The sequence below is a fragment of the Cyprinodon variegatus genome, unplaced genomic scaffold (genome assembly GCF_000732505.1).
Source record: "Cyprinodon variegatus isolate N-32 unplaced genomic scaffold, C_variegatus-1.0 Scaffold605, whole genome shotgun sequence".
In the NCBI taxonomy this organism is placed as follows: Eukaryota; Metazoa; Chordata; class Actinopteri; order Cyprinodontiformes; family Cyprinodontidae; genus Cyprinodon; species Cyprinodon variegatus.
In genome coordinates this window covers 347514-369002 of record NW_015151058.1, presented here as the reverse complement: position 1 = coordinate 369002, position 21489 = coordinate 347514, and the positions used below count along the sequence as shown (strand labels likewise).

At 36.6% G+C, this 21489-nt stretch overlaps 2 protein-coding genes across 4 annotated transcripts in view; one reads left to right on the top strand and one right to left on the bottom strand.

Annotated features, from left to right (window-relative positions):
• The window catches only part of LOC107096201 (focal adhesion kinase 1-like), a 79376-nt gene extending 65661 nt beyond the window's left edge, over positions 1-13715 (bottom strand). Inside the window, exon 1 of one of the 2 annotated variants that reach the window (XM_015392760.1) lies at positions 13464-13715. In XM_015392760.1, coding sequence (XP_015248246.1) covers positions 13464-13503 — 40 coding nt within the window. In that variant the 5' untranslated portion in view covers positions 13504-13715. The remainder of the gene's footprint in view (positions 1-13463) is intronic. The other variant, XM_015392768.1, reaches the window with a different exon arrangement.
• Positions 13716-16141: 2426 nt separating this feature from the next.
• The window catches only part of LOC107096194 (DENN domain-containing protein 3-like), a 34726-nt gene continuing 29378 nt past the window's right edge, over positions 16142-21489 (top strand). Inside the window, exon 1 of one of the 2 annotated variants that reach the window (XM_015392744.1) lies at positions 16142-16198. The gene's annotated coding sequence lies outside the window, so the exon portion shown is untranslated. The remainder of the gene's footprint in view (positions 16199-21489) is intronic. The other variant, XM_015392745.1, reaches the window with a different exon arrangement.

The window sequence follows — 21489 nt, the reverse complement described above, 5'->3', positions numbered from 1 at the left end:
CCTTTAAACTAAAAATACCTAATAGATCTCATATCACTGCCAACATTGTAATAATGAACACAACAAAATATCCGTTAACAATTATTTTTGATCATAGCTTCAATGTTTGTCCATTATCTCCACATAAAGAAAGAAAGCAACAATCAGACAGGATGAGAGAAACTCAGAAGTAAAGCAGATTAATGGGCCACTGGATTACCAGGCCAAGATGTCACACACTCACACACACACACACACTCACACACACTCACACACGTAGAAGGTATATCTAAGCTTTACGCTGCTGCTGAGAGTCCCTTCTTCACAATGGCTGCACTAACACCACCCTCTAGTGGAGTAGCTTTTTAAACTGGTGAGTTGTTCTCCACTTCATATAACCATCCAAAGCATTTTAAAATATACATCTTCAAACATAAAAAAAAGCATTTTTACTATGGGAGAACAAACAGATTTATTACTATAAATACAGCCTATTTATACAAACCAAAGCAAAAAATAGAGCAAAGCAAAAACTACATTTGAATGGATCTAAGCTGGCTAATGAGCGTATGTACAAATCATAAGGAAGGAGCAACTGATCCTATATCCTTTATAATATTCTGTATGACAAAGAGTGAAAAGAGGAGTGCTGAAAACAAACAGCCATAGTACAATTCATCAATGAATCTTTGTTAGCAGGGCGAGCCTGCTGGTGACTAATGCAAAGACAGACTTTCTAAACACTGACTCAAAGGCAGACACTGCTGGATTATCCCTACGTCTGACCTCAGCTGGGTTTATGCTGGGACTCCAGGCTGAGTGAGAGTGATGTCATCTACATGGCATGTATCCAGGTGAGCTTTGTCTCTTTCCCAGCAGGTTATCATAGTTCTGACCGACTGCATGGCTCGACGGATCGAGCTAAAGACGACTTTAGGTCACAGAGCTAACTGAGCAGACAGGTGTGATGTTTTAATTCTCTTAATGACTCATAGAAAAATTTCCATGATTTGCATTAAACAAGACAAAACCTTTTATAGCATATCATTAATATCAGCCAGTTATGTTTAGGTGGATTCCCATGAGCTTTTCTTGCCTTTTAAAGTGATTTTTTTTTTTATATGTTTGAACCTAATTTTTTTGGCTCTAAACTATTTTGAAATTTTGATGGAAAGATCTTTATTTCACAAATTTGATTAAAAAAAAAAGTACATCTTATATATTATACAAAAATAATTCCCTTGCAGTGAATATTATAATACAAGAACAGATGCCAATCTTAAGGCTTATTACTTCAAAAAGTGACCACATTACAAACTTGACATAAATCAATGCATGAGGTATGACCATATATAATACACTATTAAATAACTGCATCAATATCTTGTTGCATTGGAGTGATCAGCATCACCTTTTGGGCTAACATGACTTCATAATAATATAAGGAATTCCTATTAACAAATAATCATCTTCAGGTGAGGACTGAATCCACTTGACGCTCTCCACCATTTTGCTCCTAGCCCACATTTAGGTCATGTTAAAGCTATTCACATGGACATATATGCATGGCTTGTAAATAAGAAAAAGGAGAACATCAGAGAGATGGTGTGTGAAGACATCAATATAAAATCTAAAAAGATTAATTTAGTTCTTAAATTTACTTTACTTTAGTTAATTATATTTACTTAAATGTTTACTTCTTTTTATTTAAAAGTATGCATTATTGCTCATTGCTCCTTCAAGGAGGCTTAAGTTGCTTTAAAACTGGGTCTTCCTAGGCTTAGGTCAGGACTAGCTGTGGGTCAATCAAGCACTGTGACATCATGGTCATTAAAACTGGCAATGGCAAGTTTGGAAAAGTGCCAATTCCTCTAAAAAAAATGAAATCAGCAGATCCATAAAGCTCCACAGGAGAGGGAATCATGATGACCTCAGAAATGTCTTCATAGATGGCTTCAGCTGATGGTATGGCACCATTGATTATCATGGACAAAAGAATCTTCTCTCTAGGCTTTAAAAAGCATGTACCAAAATCTCTTCCTCCAGAAGTCCTGGACCTTGTTTTTGAAATAAAATGTGGTATTTAGTTTCATGTAAACATGCAACTTTCTAAAATGAAGCAACAGTCCATTCCTTTTCTTTTTTCTTTACATTAACGCTCTTTTCATATTCGGGAGGGGATTAACAGAAGAACTGAAATCAGCCAGATACGTTACGTTGAATGTAATGGCTGCAGAAACAATGTTTTCAAACACATTTTGTGCACATATGCGCAGGAAACCTGTCTCAAAACCTTGAGTCAGTGCCCTTCAACTCTGTCATGGACTTAGACTTGCCATTTGTGTGCTCGCTTGCAGGTGACCACATGTCCTTCTGCCCCCTAGACAATAGAGTGTGCAACCTTTGAAGGCACAGGTGGAGGGTCCATGTTGAAAGAGTTCCAGAAAAGCTGGTCTGTCATTCCGAACTGCCCAATGGTCAAAGTGCCTTTTTTTCCAACACATTATAATGAAGCATCGTCGCTGGGCTTTCCTCCTCAGACTGACTCCTCCCTGAGTCCAATTAATTGTTTGGGTATTAAAGAGAGATACTATCGTATCCTCCCATTCTGAAGAAAAGGACCCAAGAAATAAGAGCAGCTTATCTGGTACAGTGGGGGGAAAAAAGAAGATATGGGTGCGTCAGACAAAATTGAAAAAATTGTTTTGCTTTATACCACTACAGCTTATAAGAAAGAGGATCCCAGTGAGAATCTTGCTTGTTTGAAAGGACCATAACATTAAAAAAGTATTACATTTCTTGACTAAAAGTTCATTTTTAATGAACACATGTGACCTCAAGTGTTGTGACCTTCAAACAGGACTACAAAAATAAATTTTATCTTCCAAATATATCCTTTTAGTAGGATCCTTTTATCCTTTATCCTTTTTAGTGTCATTTTATTAGTGGACCAAAGTAGTTTATTCCAGTTTGTGTCAAGACTGGTGGTAAAATCCTTTCCATATCGATTGTGGTTCTGCTCCACAATTAGCACAGTTAGACTCCTAGAAACTGTTACATGTCCAGACTTCTAAATAAACCAAGATGGAACTTGGGAAATGGATACTTAATTTACAGTGATTTAAATGCTTTATCTAATTCCTGTGGTATCTCTAAGGATTCTGTGCAAAGACAGACATGTAGGAAAACTTTAATTCTAAATCATTTAAAGTAGGCTTAAAGTGCACTTCACAGACTTAAGACTAAACCAGAACGTTTTTGATAAAGATCATACCTTGGTGCCTGAAAAGGTTTTAGTTTCCTATTCCTTGTTTGCATACAAGAACCTTTGAAGATGTAAATTAGCCCAATCTTACCTCTTAGTCCCTCTAACTGAGCCTGGCCTTTTTTCTGTAATTATTAAGTAGATTATTAACAACCAAATGATACCAAATGAAAAATTTATAAATCATTTTTTCCCATTCCTGTATTTCCTTTATCCTTCCAATACCATAAAGACTTTTCATATACCATGCATATCAAGCACCACCATCTAAGTAGAGTATTAAAACTATCATAGGTGTCAACAGCAGAGGGAGGTTTTCTAACTGTCCAAATTTAATATTACTGTTAGAAATATCAACTTGTTTTATTTAAACTATTATTAATCACAGTTAATGCTGTTACTGCACATAATGGTGTAATTAACACCACACTAATTTATGGGATAAGATAAATAGCAATAAAAAAGTATGAATAGTAGTCTGAATTTTTAAATGTAAGTCAATAAACGTGAATACGTTTTAGTTTATTGTTTGTATACAACTATAAAACTAGTTGGATCAGATGTTTAATCTGTGAGAAATAAAGGTTTAGATTAAACATCTGATCCAACTAGTTTTATAGTTGGATCAGATGTTTAATCTGTGAGAAATAAAGGTTTAGATGTTCCAAAACTACAAAACTAAAAGTACAAATAAAAAATTTACAAGTAACAATAAAAAATTTACAACTGTGAATCATAAATGTATGCATACTGTAGGAGTCTACGCTCTCTGGTGAAGCTGTTATAGGTCTTACCACTTGGTGGCAGTAGTTCACCTGAAGATTCTTTGCCAGCCAGCATTAAATGAGAAGAATAAGAAGAAAGGGAAAACAAAATCATGGGCGTTTCTCAATATGCGTTCTTGAGCGTTCTCGTGTGCTTGTGTACTCGTGACACGTCATCAGCCTCAGCCCGAGTACCGTTCCAATTCTCGAGAACGCCAGATCGAGAACGCATCAAATCCCCGGATGTTGTTCTCACCCCGCCCTCTTTATCGAGCATGCATCAGAGCAGACTTGTGCGTTCTTCAGACTGACCGCTTCCCCAGAATGCCCCGCGGCCGCAGCTTCATTCGAGACAGCGCTCACAGTGTTAAGTTAAACATTCCCTTTTCTGCTGCTGTTGTTCTTCAAAAGTACGTTTTGAAATTGTTTGAGGCGATAACATTATACATTGAAGCCTCCCTGTGTGGTCTGTTTACAGAGTTAGTGCGAAATTTAAAAAAAAAGTCCGACGTTGAGCGGACCAGAGTGACCAGCAGACCTCCGAGGGTAACTGCAGCCAGGGCTAAATTTACCCCGTCTGTAGTGCACTTCTCTCGGTCTAGTTATGTGTGAACTACCGCTCGTTCTGATGGCGGTTTTTTGCGGTTTGGTAATTTTTTTAAATGTTTTTTAAGCTTTAGAAATTAAAAATATTGTTTTCAAAATGTTTTGTGTAGGGAATAAATAGTTTTGACTGTTAAAGAAATGCTAAACAACGTTGCCTGTGATGACGTCACGAGTACGCTTCTGCTCCAATACACATACGTGCTTGCGTGCTCGCGTTCTCGTCAAGTCCGATCTTCCTGCGTTCTCGCCAAGAACGGACTTGACTAGAACGCGAGTACGCACTCGCGTTCTCGTGAATTGAGAAACGCCCCATCAGTCATACGTTATATCTTTAATTAAATAGTTTTTTTTTTTTTTTTTTTAGAAACGCCCCATCAGTCATATGTTATATCTTTAATTAAATTGTTTTGTTTTTTTTATTCCTGTGCAGTACACTGTTTGAACATCTGTTATGTTTGTATCTCATTTAAAGCTAGTTGGTGAAAAATTTCTGGTACGTTACTGCCAACTACTGATAAGGAGTTTAACAGCCTCATCAGGAGTTGTAAATTTAAAGTCGTAAATTTGTGATTTCGTTGTTGCGCTGTTGTGTTTTAGCAAATTTTTAACTTTGAAACTTATATTCATAACTTCTAAATTTCGGGTTTCATGGAATAAAACGTCTGATGTCACAAGTATTGGAGAGTTCACAACAAGGAATAAGTTCAAATCTTAACTTTATAGATGTTATAGATAATGACGTTAAACATTTAGACACCTATTTATTGGCAGTTATCTTACATCATATTGAGCCACCTCTGGAAGATCTGTATAAACGATTAAAGTAAAACAGTAGTTTTGGCAAAAAACACTTTTGTGATCAACTTTATGAAAAAAAAATTTAAACATTGAAATAATACCAAGAATGCTGAAATGTTAGAAGTTCCGGCTAATTTAGCAGTCAGTAAACATCTAAAAATACTTTTTAAACGTTTTTTTTTTTTGCAAGTTAGTCCAATCTGTTTTTTTTTTTTTTAAGAATTGATTATTCTGGTTTCAAGTTTTAGTGGGTCAATGAAGTATCAAAAAAGAGTCGACCAGTCAAATATCACAGCTAGATTCCTTCTAATTAAACCAATAATTAAAGTAGTTATTGCTAAATGTAAATAATGGAGATTCAAGAAAGTTTAACTTTCAATAAATGAATGTGCTGCTTTAACTTTACACAAAAGGTACAGTATTTTATTGTTTATATTTTAACTGTTTGCTATTATGTTATTCTTATATATTTTTCTATGGTCCACATTTGGGTCACCAGTTTTTTCTGTATTCTTTCTGCTGCTGTAAACACCAGAATTTTCCCATTGTGGGACAGTAAAGGGATTTTCTATTCTATTCTATTCCGTACCCACACGATTGCCATTGTTATTCATCATAATCGTATCTCATAAAATCATTTCACAAAGGATCACTTAACTTGTAAATAAACATTTTCATAATATTTAAAAATAGCTATAATAAATGTACGCAGTAGAGGAGTATTCAAAAGTTTATGTAAGTTTACGAGTAAATCTTTCTGGTAAAGGGGGATTTAAACCTTTTCAAAAAAAAAAGTAAACAGGATTAGATTTGGTTTAAAAACACATGAAACGATCTCCATAAATTTAACCCTTTGCCTTTTGTAAGACATTGTGACAATTTTCCCTTGTTTCTAAAAACGTTTATCACTGTGTGAGGCATATCCTAGGATATTGTGACCAGAAGACTCATGACCAGAAGACACAACAGGAGATAAAATAAACCTAAAAGCGAGCAGCTTTCATGTGTAAAAGCCACTGTGAAATGTAAACATGGTGCAGAAGAAGCAGAACAAAGATATTGGTTCATGTTTAGGAGATAATGTCATGATCACATAGGTCCATATAAAAACAGACCAATTACTTCTTTCTCTGAGCATTCTGACTCACTCCAGCGCAATTACACAGACTGTTCCCTCAAACATGACATCTAAGCTTCGCCACATACCCACTCACAGGATGAGAGGCAATTCATTTAAAACATCTAAGCTGCACTAGAGTTTAATCACTGCTCAGTGAAAATCCTGCAACAATCGTTAGTTCAGTCTATTTTTAGCTGGAGAAGGTGCACTGCTTTGCTTGTTGTTCCCATGCTGTGTATAACGCAGTTGTTACACTAGTGACACCCTCTTCTGACACGCTGGACCAAAGGCAGCATGCTTCAAGTGAAAACGACTTGTGTGTGCCCCAAGGATGGATAAGTCATCATCGGTGATGTCATTTCCTGGCATTGTAACAAACCTTAGGTCCTACAGCTAGCAAACCGCATTCATTTATGAAAGTGCAAGAATGAAAATGCTGATAAGTCACACACTCTCTGTATCTACAGCTACAAATACTTTTGATAAGCAGTGCTCCACAGTTATATATGACTGTTAATTAATAAGGTTAATACAATCCTGAAGATTTAGACTTATTTAAATAAAATCTTTTAATAATCAAACATGAATTTAAAAGGATTGTAGCGTTGTAGTTAAATACAAACCTAGCTTAAAATGATTGCCGGAGACTGGCCAGTGTGAACTGGACATCAAAAAGTAGCCAGACATTTACAGTCAAACGCAATACTTTAATATGGAAACAGGACAGGATTTTACATAACTGGTAAAGAAAGCTTTTTCCAACCATATTATCTAACTGCATAACTTGACCTCAACAGATAAATGGAGCCACACATGTTTACAGTAAGGGAACTAATCCAACCTTAAAGACGTAAAAGACTGACTGACAAGACAAGGATGACGCTTATTTAAGTTAAACTGAGTAAACAACAGCCCAACTGCAAAGCGACAACAATAAATAAACGCACTTATAACATAGCAATAAAGACTAGGAAAAGCATGAGCAGCGTAGCTGCTTTTCAGAGGAAGAAGGCGTTTTCCTTTTAGGCTCCTGAGGGACATGGCATGTTTTAGGATGTACAATAAGTGTTCCAAAAATGTGGTGTGTGTTGAAGGGGTGGGGGAGGTGGGGGTCCTGCTTCCTGAATGCATCCCAGAAGCAAAGGGAATGGGAGTTAAATTTGCCTCTTATCTCTAAACACCCAAACACATTAACTCTCCCTTTCCTTCAGGGTTCAAACCACCTCCATGAGGGTGGGATTCAGGGGGGATACGTTTAGGAGAGACAGATCATGAATATGTTGCTTTGATGCATAAATAGGATGCATTTGTATGTGGGGCAGGGGAAATAACTTTTGGGGCATGTGAGCATTTCATTCAGTTTATACAGTATGTATCAATAACATGCTATGGACATGAAATTCACCCCATATGTTGGTACATGTAGAGAAACAATGAAAAGCACAGCAAGTGTCGGGGTGATAAAGCCAAGCAGCACAGAGAACATGTTTAGGGTGCAAACAATGAATATGATTAATCGCAATTATTGAAATAATCTTCAACTAAATAAGTAATTAAATAACTGCTAACTGTAGAACACAAACTCTATAATTATGGCATTCATTGAAAGAAAAGTCCACCACTTGCTATCCATTTATTCACTGAATAAAACAAAAAAAAAAAAGTTTTTTTTTTGTTATTTTTACTTTTGCACAGAAAAGTTGCTTCTAGTTCACCTGCATTGATCAGCAGATTAGCTGGAGCTATTTCCTCCCTTCTGTGAGGCGTCTAACCCACCTTAAATGAGCATTATCTTCATCTAACATGAGACAGTTAGTGTCTTAAGATGCGTTCACCACCAACACAAACTAGGCGAAGATTTTGCCAGTTTCCTTTAAATTTGCTGGCTTTGAAATTCGCCTGACCAGCGAAAGCAGGAAAAGTCGCCTGGCGAATCCTGGAGTCTGCTGGGCGATGGTTTTACCTCATCATGACGGACATGGATTTACAAATCGATTGGCAGGGTATTTTACTAGAGCGGAAGAGAAGGCCGAGCGAAGAAGCCCACTGGGAAACAGAACCAGCGGGGAGAGGCTAAAGCTGGCTGGGGCTAGCTATAGAAGCTGACTGCAGAGGAACAGCAACAGATCAGATTAGTCCACTGGGATGACAGAACACTTTAGGGCAGGTTAAAGAATACGGCAGCCCGGGAGTAGTAGAATGGTACATCGGAAAACCTAGCCATAGAGGCAGAGCAAGGAGAGGCTGCGGTTGGCTGGAGCTAGCCTCTATGTGCTAACTGCAGGAGATGATGGGAGTACTGCGGTGGATCAGCAAAGCTTGCCGAGGAAGACACATTGTAACCGGGCAGAGAAGGCATCCGTCTGCGCTTGAAGTAAGACTACAAAACAATCCTTGTAAGGCTATACTAAAACAGCTTTTTTAAAAGCCACCTTAAATCCTCTTAAGAGCATCCCCACTTCATCCTTTGTCAAGATTATTTTCTCTATCTTCCATTTTAGTTCAAACAAAAACTCAAATTAAACCTAACAGCATATGTGATTGGACCATTATGTCTATTCTTTTCTCTTTTTTTAACCAATTAAGACTTTTCTTAGTTGTTTTATCTACACACTCTTAACAAGAATCATTTCCCCATTTATCCTTCCTTCAGTTGTGTGTTTTATGTGACATCCATTAACTTTCCTCCAAACGTGGCTACTGTGAAATATCCTTTTGCCTTATATGATCAAACTCCATCATTTCAGTATACTAACAGACTGTCAAAAAGTTATTTAATGAGCTTCAACGTGCTTTATCTTCACACAGTGATGCCATTTCCAGCCTGGTGCATTATCACTTTGTTTCTAGAGAACCAGTGATGTAGCTGCTTGTCATTAGGAGCCTTTCTGTGATTGGTCCTGGGGTCTTTGGATTATTTTTGGACCCCTCTTTTAGAAATCTTCAAGAAATACTTTCTTTCCCTGATCAGAATCTGGTCAAATCTCCTTTGTGAGAACCTGGTAATAACAAATTATTTTGTTTCTGATTTATAAACAAATTTCTACAATAGCGGCCAGGATTCCTTTTCAAATATTGACAATTTTCTTTTGCATTTCCCCCCCAAAATTCTTGTAATCAATACTCCTTTTTACCAGAGAAAATAAGTTGGCCCGTTTCAGCTCTTATTTTTCCCTCAGTCGGCTCAGTTGAAAATGCCAAGTATTTGGAAATGAACACATGCGAGTGTTGTTCAAACTCATACTGTACATGAACATGAGTAAACAAACACTCCGTTAGTCAGATTTCCAAAACAAATACCACCAGTTGCACATTTCAACCGTTCATTCATGCTTTTTTTCCCTCCCAACTTCACAATCTGATGGGGGCCAAAAGCAATGTTAAATTTGGAGAGGACTGAAAAAACAGCTGAGGTAGTTACAAGGCTGCCAATTGCTTAGGGGAAGAAAAAAAAAACAACCACTCTGTTTGCCTGGAAAACATTCAAACAGCAAAGAAACAAGGGCAGAGTTGTGGTTCTCTCCCAAGTCAAATTACTTCATGAAATCCTCATGACACACACATACTGAGATGTCTGCATGCCTCTGCAGATAGCATGTGTCTGCAGTGAGTGCTATCACTTGTTAGAATCACTGTGAATCACCGAGTACTGCAAGCTAATGACATAAGACCAGCGGCTCCATTACAGTCGCCTTTTTCTATGGCGCTCTATGTAGACAAAACGCCACAAACGATACAGAATCCCTTTAAAACACATCAAGAGTCAGAACAGATGAAAAAAATACACACTACACATATCTGAATGGTTAGTGGACTGCCCCTTCAGGATCTGAGTATAGTCAAGTGTTTCTATAAATATAGTCCTCCTGCACTGCTCTGCAATTTATACACACATATGCAGAGATATAAGCGTGCACTCAAACAAGGCCCGCCTGTGTTGGCCTGCTTTGGTCCTGCCAAAGGAAGGATTGAATTAGAAAAGGTGAAGCTTTGCACACAAATCTATCTTTCCCTTTAATTTTACAGCCTGAAAAGCCCAACAACCACAGCTATAATAATAATAAGAGTAAAGACTAGTTAGCACACATTATCACACCCCACTGTAATCGCAAAAAAACATTTATTTATTTTGCAAATCAATTATTCCTTTGATGAATCGACTAATAATCGGATAGTCATAGGTTCCTTAAAGAAGACTTTTCCACTTAAGGAGTTCTGAATAGAGCATATTGACAGGCGAAAATGATTTTTTTTTTTCTTAAATCCAAAAAATATATATATTTTTTTACAATTTTGATTTAATTACTCCTCTAAGTGGGTTGTTCTTTCAGCTAAAGACACATTTATGAATCTCTATACTCCGGTTAACAATTAATTGATTACCAAATTAGTTGACGATGATTCTAATAATCAGTTTATCACGATTAATCCGATTAATTGTTTTAGTCCTAGTGGATTTTACATAATTGTATCATCATTTTTAGCCTGCTACTTCAGTAAACTGAATACTGTTGAAGGCTATCTTGAGATTGCAGGAAATAACGTTTATTGGCGTCTTGATTTTTGGGTTTATGTGACTTAATATATAATCATAAAGTACATCAGCAATGGAACAAATAAATGTATATTCTAAATTCAGGATCACAAAATAACATAAAACAGCATTCCAGATATGAAAATCAAAGCGACCAACGTCATGCTCCAGGTAAATCAGAAACCCCAGTGTCTTTGAGATACAGCAGCTCAATAGCATTTTCCTGCATGAAGGACATGAAGCAGAGCCAAACAGAGAACCTTTTTTCACACCTGAGAATACGCAGAGCAGAACACACCGTCTCTAAAACTCCTCTGGCACCAATCATTGCGCTGAACACCAAAACATCTATAATTCAAAACACGATCCTCATATGCTCAATGTTAGCATTCAAAGGAAGCGTGGATATCTTCCAGGCTGTTATTTTATCAGTGACATCAATTTGTTGTTTTTGATAAATTCAAAGATTCCTCCTGGTCAAAAAGACACCAGAGTGACAGCAGAACAACTCAGTGCTGCAATAAACTGACCCCCAGTTTACATAATATAATAATAACAAGCACTAAACTGTATCTATCTATCCATATGACTTGGCTATAATGGGCTGATTTGGTCATAAGCATCTAGATGGAGGTTTGTGTCTCTTGAAATTTGAGTTGTTTGTCTTGTAAAATTCCTTTAGATGTAATTTGTTTAGGAACCGAGTTTAAAGAAATCAAACACAGAATTAGCAGGTAGGGAAAAAAGCAGTTCAGTAGGAAATGTTGAAAATCATCTTAAAGGAACAATTGATTCATTGGTTTATATAATCAGAACCACAATAAATACTCAATATTTGTAACTAAAACTGTAATAATCCAAATTTTAGGTTAACTTCATACTAACAGGTAAAGCTAACATGTTTTGTTTTTAATAAAAAAGGATTAAGGTAAACACAAATTGTATTTAATTGTGAATGAAGGGGGAATGAAACAGTGGTGTCAAAAGTACATACATTTGTTACTTACGTAGAAATATAGATAGTGCAGTTTAAAAACACTGGTAAAAGTTGAAGTATCAACTCAAGCAAAAGTAAAAAAGTATGCGCTCCAAAATCTACCTAAAGTATAAAAGTATAAAGTAACCTTAAAAAAAACAGCCAGATGCCACTATATGAATTGAAAGCTAGATTTTTCGACTATTTCGAAAAATTCTTTGAGATAGGGCCATGGATGAGGGAGGTCTTGTTGGTCTCCGTCTCCAGATACGCTCTCGCCTGTGTTCGACCTTTTAGACAATTCAATATCTTTTTCTGAATCCTTTAGCTAACCAATGAGTGTTTGCGTTATATGACTCATCCAATTACACTAGTTTTCACTATATGTTGATGGCGCCAATGATCTGCATTGGATGGCGCACATGACCTGAAATAAATATTTATAAACATTAAACATGAGCCAAGAGTAACGAGTAACGTTTGCTTTAAAAATGTAAGGAATAGAAAGTACAGATACTTGTGTGAAAACGTAACGAGTAGAAGTCAGAAATAGGAAGAAAAATAAGTAATGCAGTAAAGTATAGATACATAAAAAGTGTACTTAAGTACAGTAACGAAGTATTTGTACTTCGTTACTTGACACCTCTGGAAAGAAAACATCAAAATGTTTACGTGGATTAAATTAAAAGCATTTGAGGGAAGGTTAATCTTATCTGGATCAAATGATGGTTTTATAACAAACCCTTTAATATTCTATAGGCCAAACATTTGAATCTGAAAGTGTGGCACATTTGATAGTAAAATTTAAGTAGTGACATTGATATAAAAGGAAAATATAATACGATCAGCTTTTTTTTTATTTAAGGGAAACACATTCCAACTTTTTTTTTCTCTTTTATATTTTTTGTACTTTATACACTCTTTTCATATTGTCTGTGGTATTTTTTTTATCTTGCTTTCACTCTTTAACTCTGAATTTCCCTGAAGGAGTAATCCCAAGGGATAAATAAAGCTGAGTCTAAGTCTAATAACTCATTAATAAATCTTTATTATTATAAACTCCGAGTTAAAATGTTTATTAAAACATCATTTCATTCTAATTAGGGGGAAAAACAGCATAAATGGCAAAAAATAAAGAGATAAATAAGGGAAATTAAGCTTTAAAGTTCCTTTATATTATAAAATTGAGCATAAAGTTGAATTTTCTTTTGGAGAAATGTGTCAGGGTAACCAAACTGCTGCGACTAAATGGAGCTTAATCCTTTCCTCTTATTTACTGTGAAGTGAAAACTACTCGGCGCAGTCACCTTTTCAACTCTTTTAAATATTAATAATGGGGAAAGCAGATATAGTACAGTATGATTTAGCTGACGTATCCATTATCTTCCCAAAGAAAAAGGAAGTGAAATAGTGAATTTCACCTATTTTTAACAGAGAGGAAGCGCTAGCTCCAGGACGCATCCCGTCATTTCTTTTAGCAGTTGGAAACAGTCCCGCGAGCCGAACATCACTTACTTCTTCCAGGTCTCCTCCCGAAGGTTTCTCTGCGGTTCTCCGGCGGGAAGAAGCGGTTTATTGTCGGTTAGAGTCCGTTATATGAGGCTGAAGAGCTGAGAGTTGTTGAGAGTTTACGGAGCTCCTGTCTGTCCACCCCCCCACCAGCCTGTTCCTGCTTCCCCCTCTCCTCCTCCTCCTCCTCCTTCTCCACATCCAGCATTCCAACATGGCTGCCGCTCGGAGCGGCGCACACACCGAGAGGGAGGGACGCAGGAAAAGCCTGGCCTCAGGCACAGACTACAGCAGCATGAATGAATGGATGTGTTCATGTTTAAAGTCCTACTAGTGCTTTCTCTACTCAACTGAACTGTAACCGGAGACAATAAAAGGATTTAGCAGGAGAACTACAAAAAAGTACTTTATTACTTTTATTTTCATGAAACTAATGCGTTATGAATTAGTTTGTTTATTTTTTTAAAACATTTTTTTATCACCTACAACATTTACATCTTTGAAAGAGCAAAAATTTACTCCACTTCAGTGTTTAATCTTAATTCTTTGTAATTATGTTACATTTGATTATGCTAAGCCATTTATTAAAATAATAGCAGGTTATTTTTTGAATACGTTCAAAAGTCAATAATGTAAAAAGTAGGACTGGGTAGGTATTTTTGACTATATTCGGATGCTGAATTAAATATTTTTGTGGATTTTTCTTCTCTAAATCTTTTAAAGTTTGTACTAAGTCCCTCCCGGATTGATCAAAGGAGCGCTGGTAACCTTTATCAGAAGGGTCTACTGCGACATCTGGTGGAGATTTTATGTCATTACAGGTATTTAGATTTGACAGGTGACGAGCTATTTGAATACAAAAAAAGCTTTACACGCAGGTTGTTGTTGTTTTAGAATTATTATCATCATTTTTTTTTTTACAATAGAGTGCTAGAAACAGACAAGCAAAAATACAACTGACATAAATAACTTTGGGAATATATAATTTGTATTAAACAACTGAAAATTGTATAATAGTTCTATGGTGCTACAGAATAATAGTGCAAAATGTTGCAATATATATCCATTCCACCACTTTTTTTCAGAGCATTGTGCTCTAGAGTCTAGACTGCTTTGTCTGCACCAGGTCACCAGATAGTAACCTCCAACCTGTAGGTGTACTTATTTACTGTTTCTATCTGGTGGAGGAACCTAACTAGCATTGACCTTAATGTTATAACATATTTTAAGATGATAATCAGTCAAGGTAAAGTTTTAACTTTGTCATATTTTCACATGTGAACAGATTCATATTTTAATATTCAAAAAGAGTAATTCTAGATAGGGGCCAACTGGGTGCCAGTGCCGTGGGAGAGGTCCTGGCCCCTGCTGACATATTACAAAATCTGTTTCTTAGGATCATAGGCATTGGAATATAATCTGAACTCATTGGTCCCTTGGAACGATCTCATTTTTAATTTATATAGTTTAATAATTATTGCAAGAATATGGTGATGTCCTTTTGGCCTCAGCAATATTGAGATAGGATCATGTTTTCATCTGCTATATCAGGGGTCTTTATTTGGTGTAAAAATAACTGGTGCCTCTGTTCTAGAACCACTACAGCTTTGTTGCCTAATTTGTTTTACCAAAGTAGCATGAAATCCCTAAATCATTAACTATTAAATTAATGCAGTTCATAATCCTTCATTGCATGATGGTATTTGCCCCCCTGACTTAAGCAGGTTGGATCAATTTACCAATGGAATAGGATCATTTATGTTTACAATGAGAAAAAAACTCAATAATCTTATTTTATGTTCATTGTATCTAACTGATTTTAAGGGAGGGAAAACAAATTCCTTTGGCAGATCATCTGATTTAGCTGTTCAGATTAAGGGCAAATGCATCAATTTTAAGAAATTAGTTTAGTTCTAAAATTCCTTATGATATGTACTTATGGAAGAAACTTATAACTTATTCATCCTTTGGGTCCAATGAATACTTCACCAATCCAGTTCATTGAACAATCTTTTAGCCTTAAGCTGCAGCTGTGTTAAATATATGTCAAAAGTGTGCCTTGGTTTTGTGGCTTACTTAATACACTGAATTATGCGCTTTAATCCTGGACTTTCTTTTAGACTTAGACAGAATAATTTGTCATTTTGTACACACAAAATTCTAGACAATTTCATTTTTTTAAGTGAAGCCTTGAAAACTTAAAAATTACATAAAAACAGTAATATAAACAAATGACTGTATATTTGCAGTTGTAACATTTCAGTTTTATAAAGACAGACAGACACTGGTCAGCTCTTATAAATTTTGTCCACGTCACATAAGACTGAGAGGTCCATTTGAATAAAGTAAAAACCTGCAGTACTTTAAACATACAGAAGATGGCGACATTTCCTCATTTTAACACATCTCGCTGGTCAAGCACAGAACTTTTATTTTGACAGCTACTGAACAGGAAAATGATATTGCTGCAAGGTTTGACGAGCCAGCGGCAAACCATTGAGTGTTTCTGTAATTTTTGAATCGCAGCAAAGTGTCCCTGGATTTTTTTTAACAGCTTTATGACCGCGAGTTGGAGCTGTGTTAGCAAGCGAACCGAGCGCACCGAGCGCTGGAACCGAACCCATTGGAAATGATCGAGTAATATAAGGTCAGTCACAGATTAGAAGCTGACTTTGACTCATCACTCCCTTTATTTCTACCATAGTTGACATAATTATTCGTAGAAAGTTGTTTTTCTCGGGGTTTATATGCAGTGAATCATAAAGGCTTTACAGGGAGGAAAAATATTACCTCATTTCTACCTCTGGGTTTGGTTTTTGCCACAATTTATTTTTATTTCAGCCAAGTAAGCGATTTGACCGATAAAGCCTTAAGGTTTTTCAAACGACAAAGAGAACTAGACTTGCCAAAATCAGTTTCAGCGTTTATAAATGCGCACTTTTGTAAACTATGGGGGGAAAAATGTAAAAGTTTTAAACCCGAACAGAGGAATTGGCCAATTTTCCTGCTGTATTGGTCACCAACACAGGTCATAAAGTTTTTTATTTTTTTCCTCATTACCGCAAACGTTGGTCTGGTTTCTATTAAAACTGCATGTTTATGCCGCATGTTGCTGGTTTTAAGAGGACACCTTCTTCCTGTGTTACAAGGATTATAGCTTATTAGATCTTTTATGAGGTTCCTTAGAAGTCAGTTTAGAGTTTGGGGATGCTTACCATAAAACATGATTAGAGGATGTATTCATTATTGGATTTCTTTTTCTCTAATCATTCGTACAAAATAATCATAATAATTTTCAAGATAAATGTTTTTATTAATGTTCTTCCCATGAGGAATAGAAAAAAAACTTAAATATCTCATGTGGTGCTAATCAGGGTGTCATATGGGACTTTTAACCCCTTTTGTCACCAGTGTTATTTTTATATTTTGTGCTCGTGGAGAAAAAAAATAAATAAATAAAGCAAGCAAACCAAAAAACACTACCAATATATAAGATTTTTACATTCTATGTGTCCTATATAATTACCAATCAAAGCTGTACATCAAATTAAAGGCACAGTTTGTATTTGCATTAACTTAAAATAATGCATGTTAATTTTGATGCATTTTCTTTACTTTGCAAATGTCCAATATTTTCATTTTGCATAAATACTACATTTTTCCAGCAGAAAATTTCCTTTACCTGGATAGTAGTTTCTTATTTTGTTGATATAACCACATTTGCACTATTGAAAACTGCTCTTAATGAGGGATCCTCAGGGCTATAAATGACTCAGGTGCTTCTTTTCCATGATACTGCAGGCTTGTTTGTCAGAGGACAAAATGACCTGAAGGAATGAATGACAATGGTGAAAAGTCTGTGTTGAAATAAGGAATAGAAATAAAACAAAACAAAATAAAACAAAAAAAGAAGAGTGGAAACCAAAAGTGAAACATGAAAGACAGGAATGAAAGGAACGTTTAATAGATTGAAGGAGGGGAAATTATGGAAAAAAAAATGCAAAAGTTTTCTTCAATTAAATAGTATATATAATAAAAAAAAAAGTGGCTTTGCTGTAAATTCCTGTAAAATAAATTCAGCTATAGCATTTCTTATTTATATATATTTATTTTTGTTTTCTCGATGCTAATGTGATACTATTTAGAATCAAACATGCAGATGAAAAAAAAAAATTAAAGAGTAAAAATTTACACTCATTGGCATTAAGAATATGATAAAAACAAATACTGTACATTTTAAAATCTAGAGTAAGAGAAATTATTGTTATTAGAAGTAGATTAAAATAGACACAGAAGCAAGTAAAACTATTTTAATATAATTTCACACCAACACACTAATTCTATTTTATACATTTAAACAAACATGAAACTACATTGTATGAGTGTATTTTTCATTGCATTCAAGTATTTTTGACATCAAATTGTTGTTTTTGTTTAAATACTTGTGAATAATGCTCAGATCTCAAGTTATCTTTGAGACATTTGATTTTATTAACATATAAAACCTTTCCATTTTTGGTGTTCCGATCCCTGTTTGTGCAAGCCGACATTTCTGTATCTGATAGATTATAACCTCGATCAAAATAAACCCAAGATATCTGCTGCTTGTAGAACATTTGGGCTGTGTGAGTTTTGCCAAGATTCCATTGTGGCAGGACCGTACTGATGCTTGCATGCATGGATCTGCGTCCTAACTAAACCCTTTTAAAGCACTTTACCACCACCTAAAGGGCTGGCTTAAGGAAGGATGGTGCCTTATGCTATGCTCACATCGCACCCGGTGTGAACATAGCACGGTAAATGCGCCTGCTGCTTCATTTTTGATGCTGGTTAACATTAAGGTCAGATGCACCTCCTGAAGTCTGATAAAGTGTGTCCAGATGCATCTGATGCTTCCGCTGCTCCTGTATGCAATGGCAGAAAGCGGCTTTGCTATATTTGCTGTGATAAGCTCATAAAATGTAGTTTTAATATATTTTTAAGCGAGAAAGTCCAACTGAAATCGTTGTCTGGACAGTCGGTTTATCATCATTTCTTGAACTAGTATTTCTCTGTTGGAGCCGCTCAGATCCCCACATACCTGCGGTGCGCTATCACTGGGAGTCCCCATCGGTAGCTGCCTCAGGCCCGGGCGTCTCTGGGGGCTTTCCCCCACTGATTGTGGCAGCTGGAAGTAGATGTTAGCGTTTTTCAGGCATGTGGTATAAATTGCAGGCACGTTGATAATAAAAGTGAAGACATTTTGCCGGTAGGTTTCTACATTGATAGTTAATTTAGGCGTCTATAAACTGTTTCAGGGGAGTGATCATATCGATCTGCATCAACAGCACTGTGTCTGTCTGCCTGCCACCCTCGGATCAGCTTCTCCGATTGGTTGATGTGGCGCCTCATAAATTGCTTCCAACTCCAGCAGCTGCTGCTTGTGAAGCGCCTCAGATGCATCAAGACGTGCTGCTTTAGGTGCTCTAGATGCGCTGCAGGACTTTTTGATTTTGTGGCTGCTTCTGCTGCCCAAAGCGCTTCCAGTGTGAACGTAGCATGACTCTGGTTAATGGTAATGGGACCAATAATTGAATGCCTTTGTGATTTGGAAAATGCTTGTATAGTTCTTTATTTATTCAGGTTTACTGTCTTTATTAAGATTATATTGTAAATTGAAGTAGTTTTTTAACCATACATACAAACAGAAATGAATAATAAAAGACCTGGGGTGCAAACAAAATGTAAAGCACTTTAAATGTTTGATATAATCACCACACAATGAAAATTATTATTGAATATCTTTAATCTTGTATTCCATTAGATGGAGCAGAAAATGCTTCTTTAGATAACAGACAGGCTGTTAGTAGAAACATTTTGTCTGTGTCACAGTGGCAGCATACTGGCTGAAGATTTTGCCTGCTTGGCCAGAGTCTCTGATATGTTTAATCACTACTCCATGACACACAGGTTCAGCCTTTAGCTTCAAAATGACAACAATGCAATGCAAGTGATGGGAAGTATATATGTTCAACTTCACAAAACAGGAAATGGCTACAAGATTAGCACTTATTTCTTAACTGTAAATCCATTAGACAGTGAATTATTTGAATAATTATGACTTGCAATAAGTCAATGCTAATATCAGTGTCTTGGAGGATAAAATACTGTGAAAAGGTAAATGCTGTATTCATTGAAATTTTAGTTGAAGGTAAAAAGTGTTAAGTAATTGCTGCTTTGAGAAGATGCCTCAATGAAGAACCTAGTCCTTTGTTACCTGTAGGAAAGGATCAGGAGCATTGGCTTGTCATCTGCTGGTGTTGGTCCACTGGGTCTTTATGAAGTCCAGTCCCTTCTCGTTAAAGCTTTTCATGAAAATGCCAACTTCGTTTTCTAGTTAATGTGGTCTCTAGTTCTCACTGCTGAAGCACCAAAGGCTAGATGAATGACAATGGCCAAAAAACTGGCCTGACCTGAACCCTTTAATGCATTCAGCAACACCTTCAGGAGGAAGATGAGCGTGCAGGCATGAATGTTGTTAATGGGAACCTGACGAAACTAAATGAGGTCCAAACAACTGCTTGGTGCATAGAAATAAATGTAGTTTACAGAAGCTTGTCAATTATGGTTGCTATCTGTGGACTATATATAACTTTATTTTTGAGAGTTTGAGCTCTTTGCAAAGATTCTCTATTAAGTTTTGGTCTGGAGACTGACCAGGCCATACCCAGAACCTTGGTATGCTTCTTGCAGAGCCACTCCTTGGTTATCCTGGCTATGTGCTTTGGGTCATTGTCATGCTGGAAGACCCAGCCTCCATCCATCTTCAATGCTCTAAATGAGGGAAGGAGGTTGTTCCCCAAAATCACCCAATATATGGCCCTAGTCATCCTCTTCTTAATACTGTGCAGTGGCCCCTCATGTGCACAAAAACACACCCAAAGCATGGTACTACTACCCTCATGCTTCACAGTAGGGATGGTGTTCTTGGAACAGTACTCGTCATTCTTCTTCCTCCAAACACGTTTAGTGGAATTATGTCCAAAATGTCCTAGTTTGGTCTCATCTGATCACATGACTTTGTCCCATGACTCCTCTGGATCATCCAAATGGTCATTGGCAAACTTAAGACAGACCTTGACATGTGCTGGTTTAAGCAGGGAACCTTCTTTGCCATGGGTGATTTCAAACCATGACGTCTTAGTGTATTACCAACTGAAACCATGGAAACGGTGGTCCCAGCTCTTTTCAGATCATTGACCAGCTCCTCCAGTGTAGTAATGGGCTGATTTCTCATCTTTCTTAGGATCATAGAGACCCCTCCAGGTGAGATCTTGCATGGAGCCCCAGTCTGAGGGAGATTGACAGTCATGTTTAGCTCATTCCATTTTCTAATAATTGCTCCAATGGTGGACCTTTTTTCACCAAGCTGCTTGGCAATGTCCCTGTAACCCCTCCAGGCTCATGGAGGTGTACAATTCTGTCTCTAGTGTCTTTGGACAGCTCTTCGGTCTTGGCCATGTTAGTAGTTGGATTCCTACTATTTTTATGGGGTGGACAGGTGTCTCCTTGCAGCTAACGACCTCAAACAGGTGCACCTAATTCAGGATAATTAATGGAGTGGAGATGGACATTTTGATGGCAGACTAACAGATCTTTGAGTCAGAATTCTAGATGATCGACAGTCAAATACTTATTTGCAGCTGTATCATACAATTAAATAGTTAAAAAATCTTATGTTGTGATTTTTAGATTGTGTTTCTCACAGTGCACATGAACTTACGATGACAATTTCAGACCCCTCCATGATTTCCAAGTGGGAGAACTTGCAAAATAGCAGGGTGTTCAAATACTTATTTTCCTCACCGCGACATCATCATCCATCATTCGATATTCTGTTTGAGTAATGTCACCTGATCAATTTTTTTTTATATTTGATAAGTATGATTTGTGCTGTCA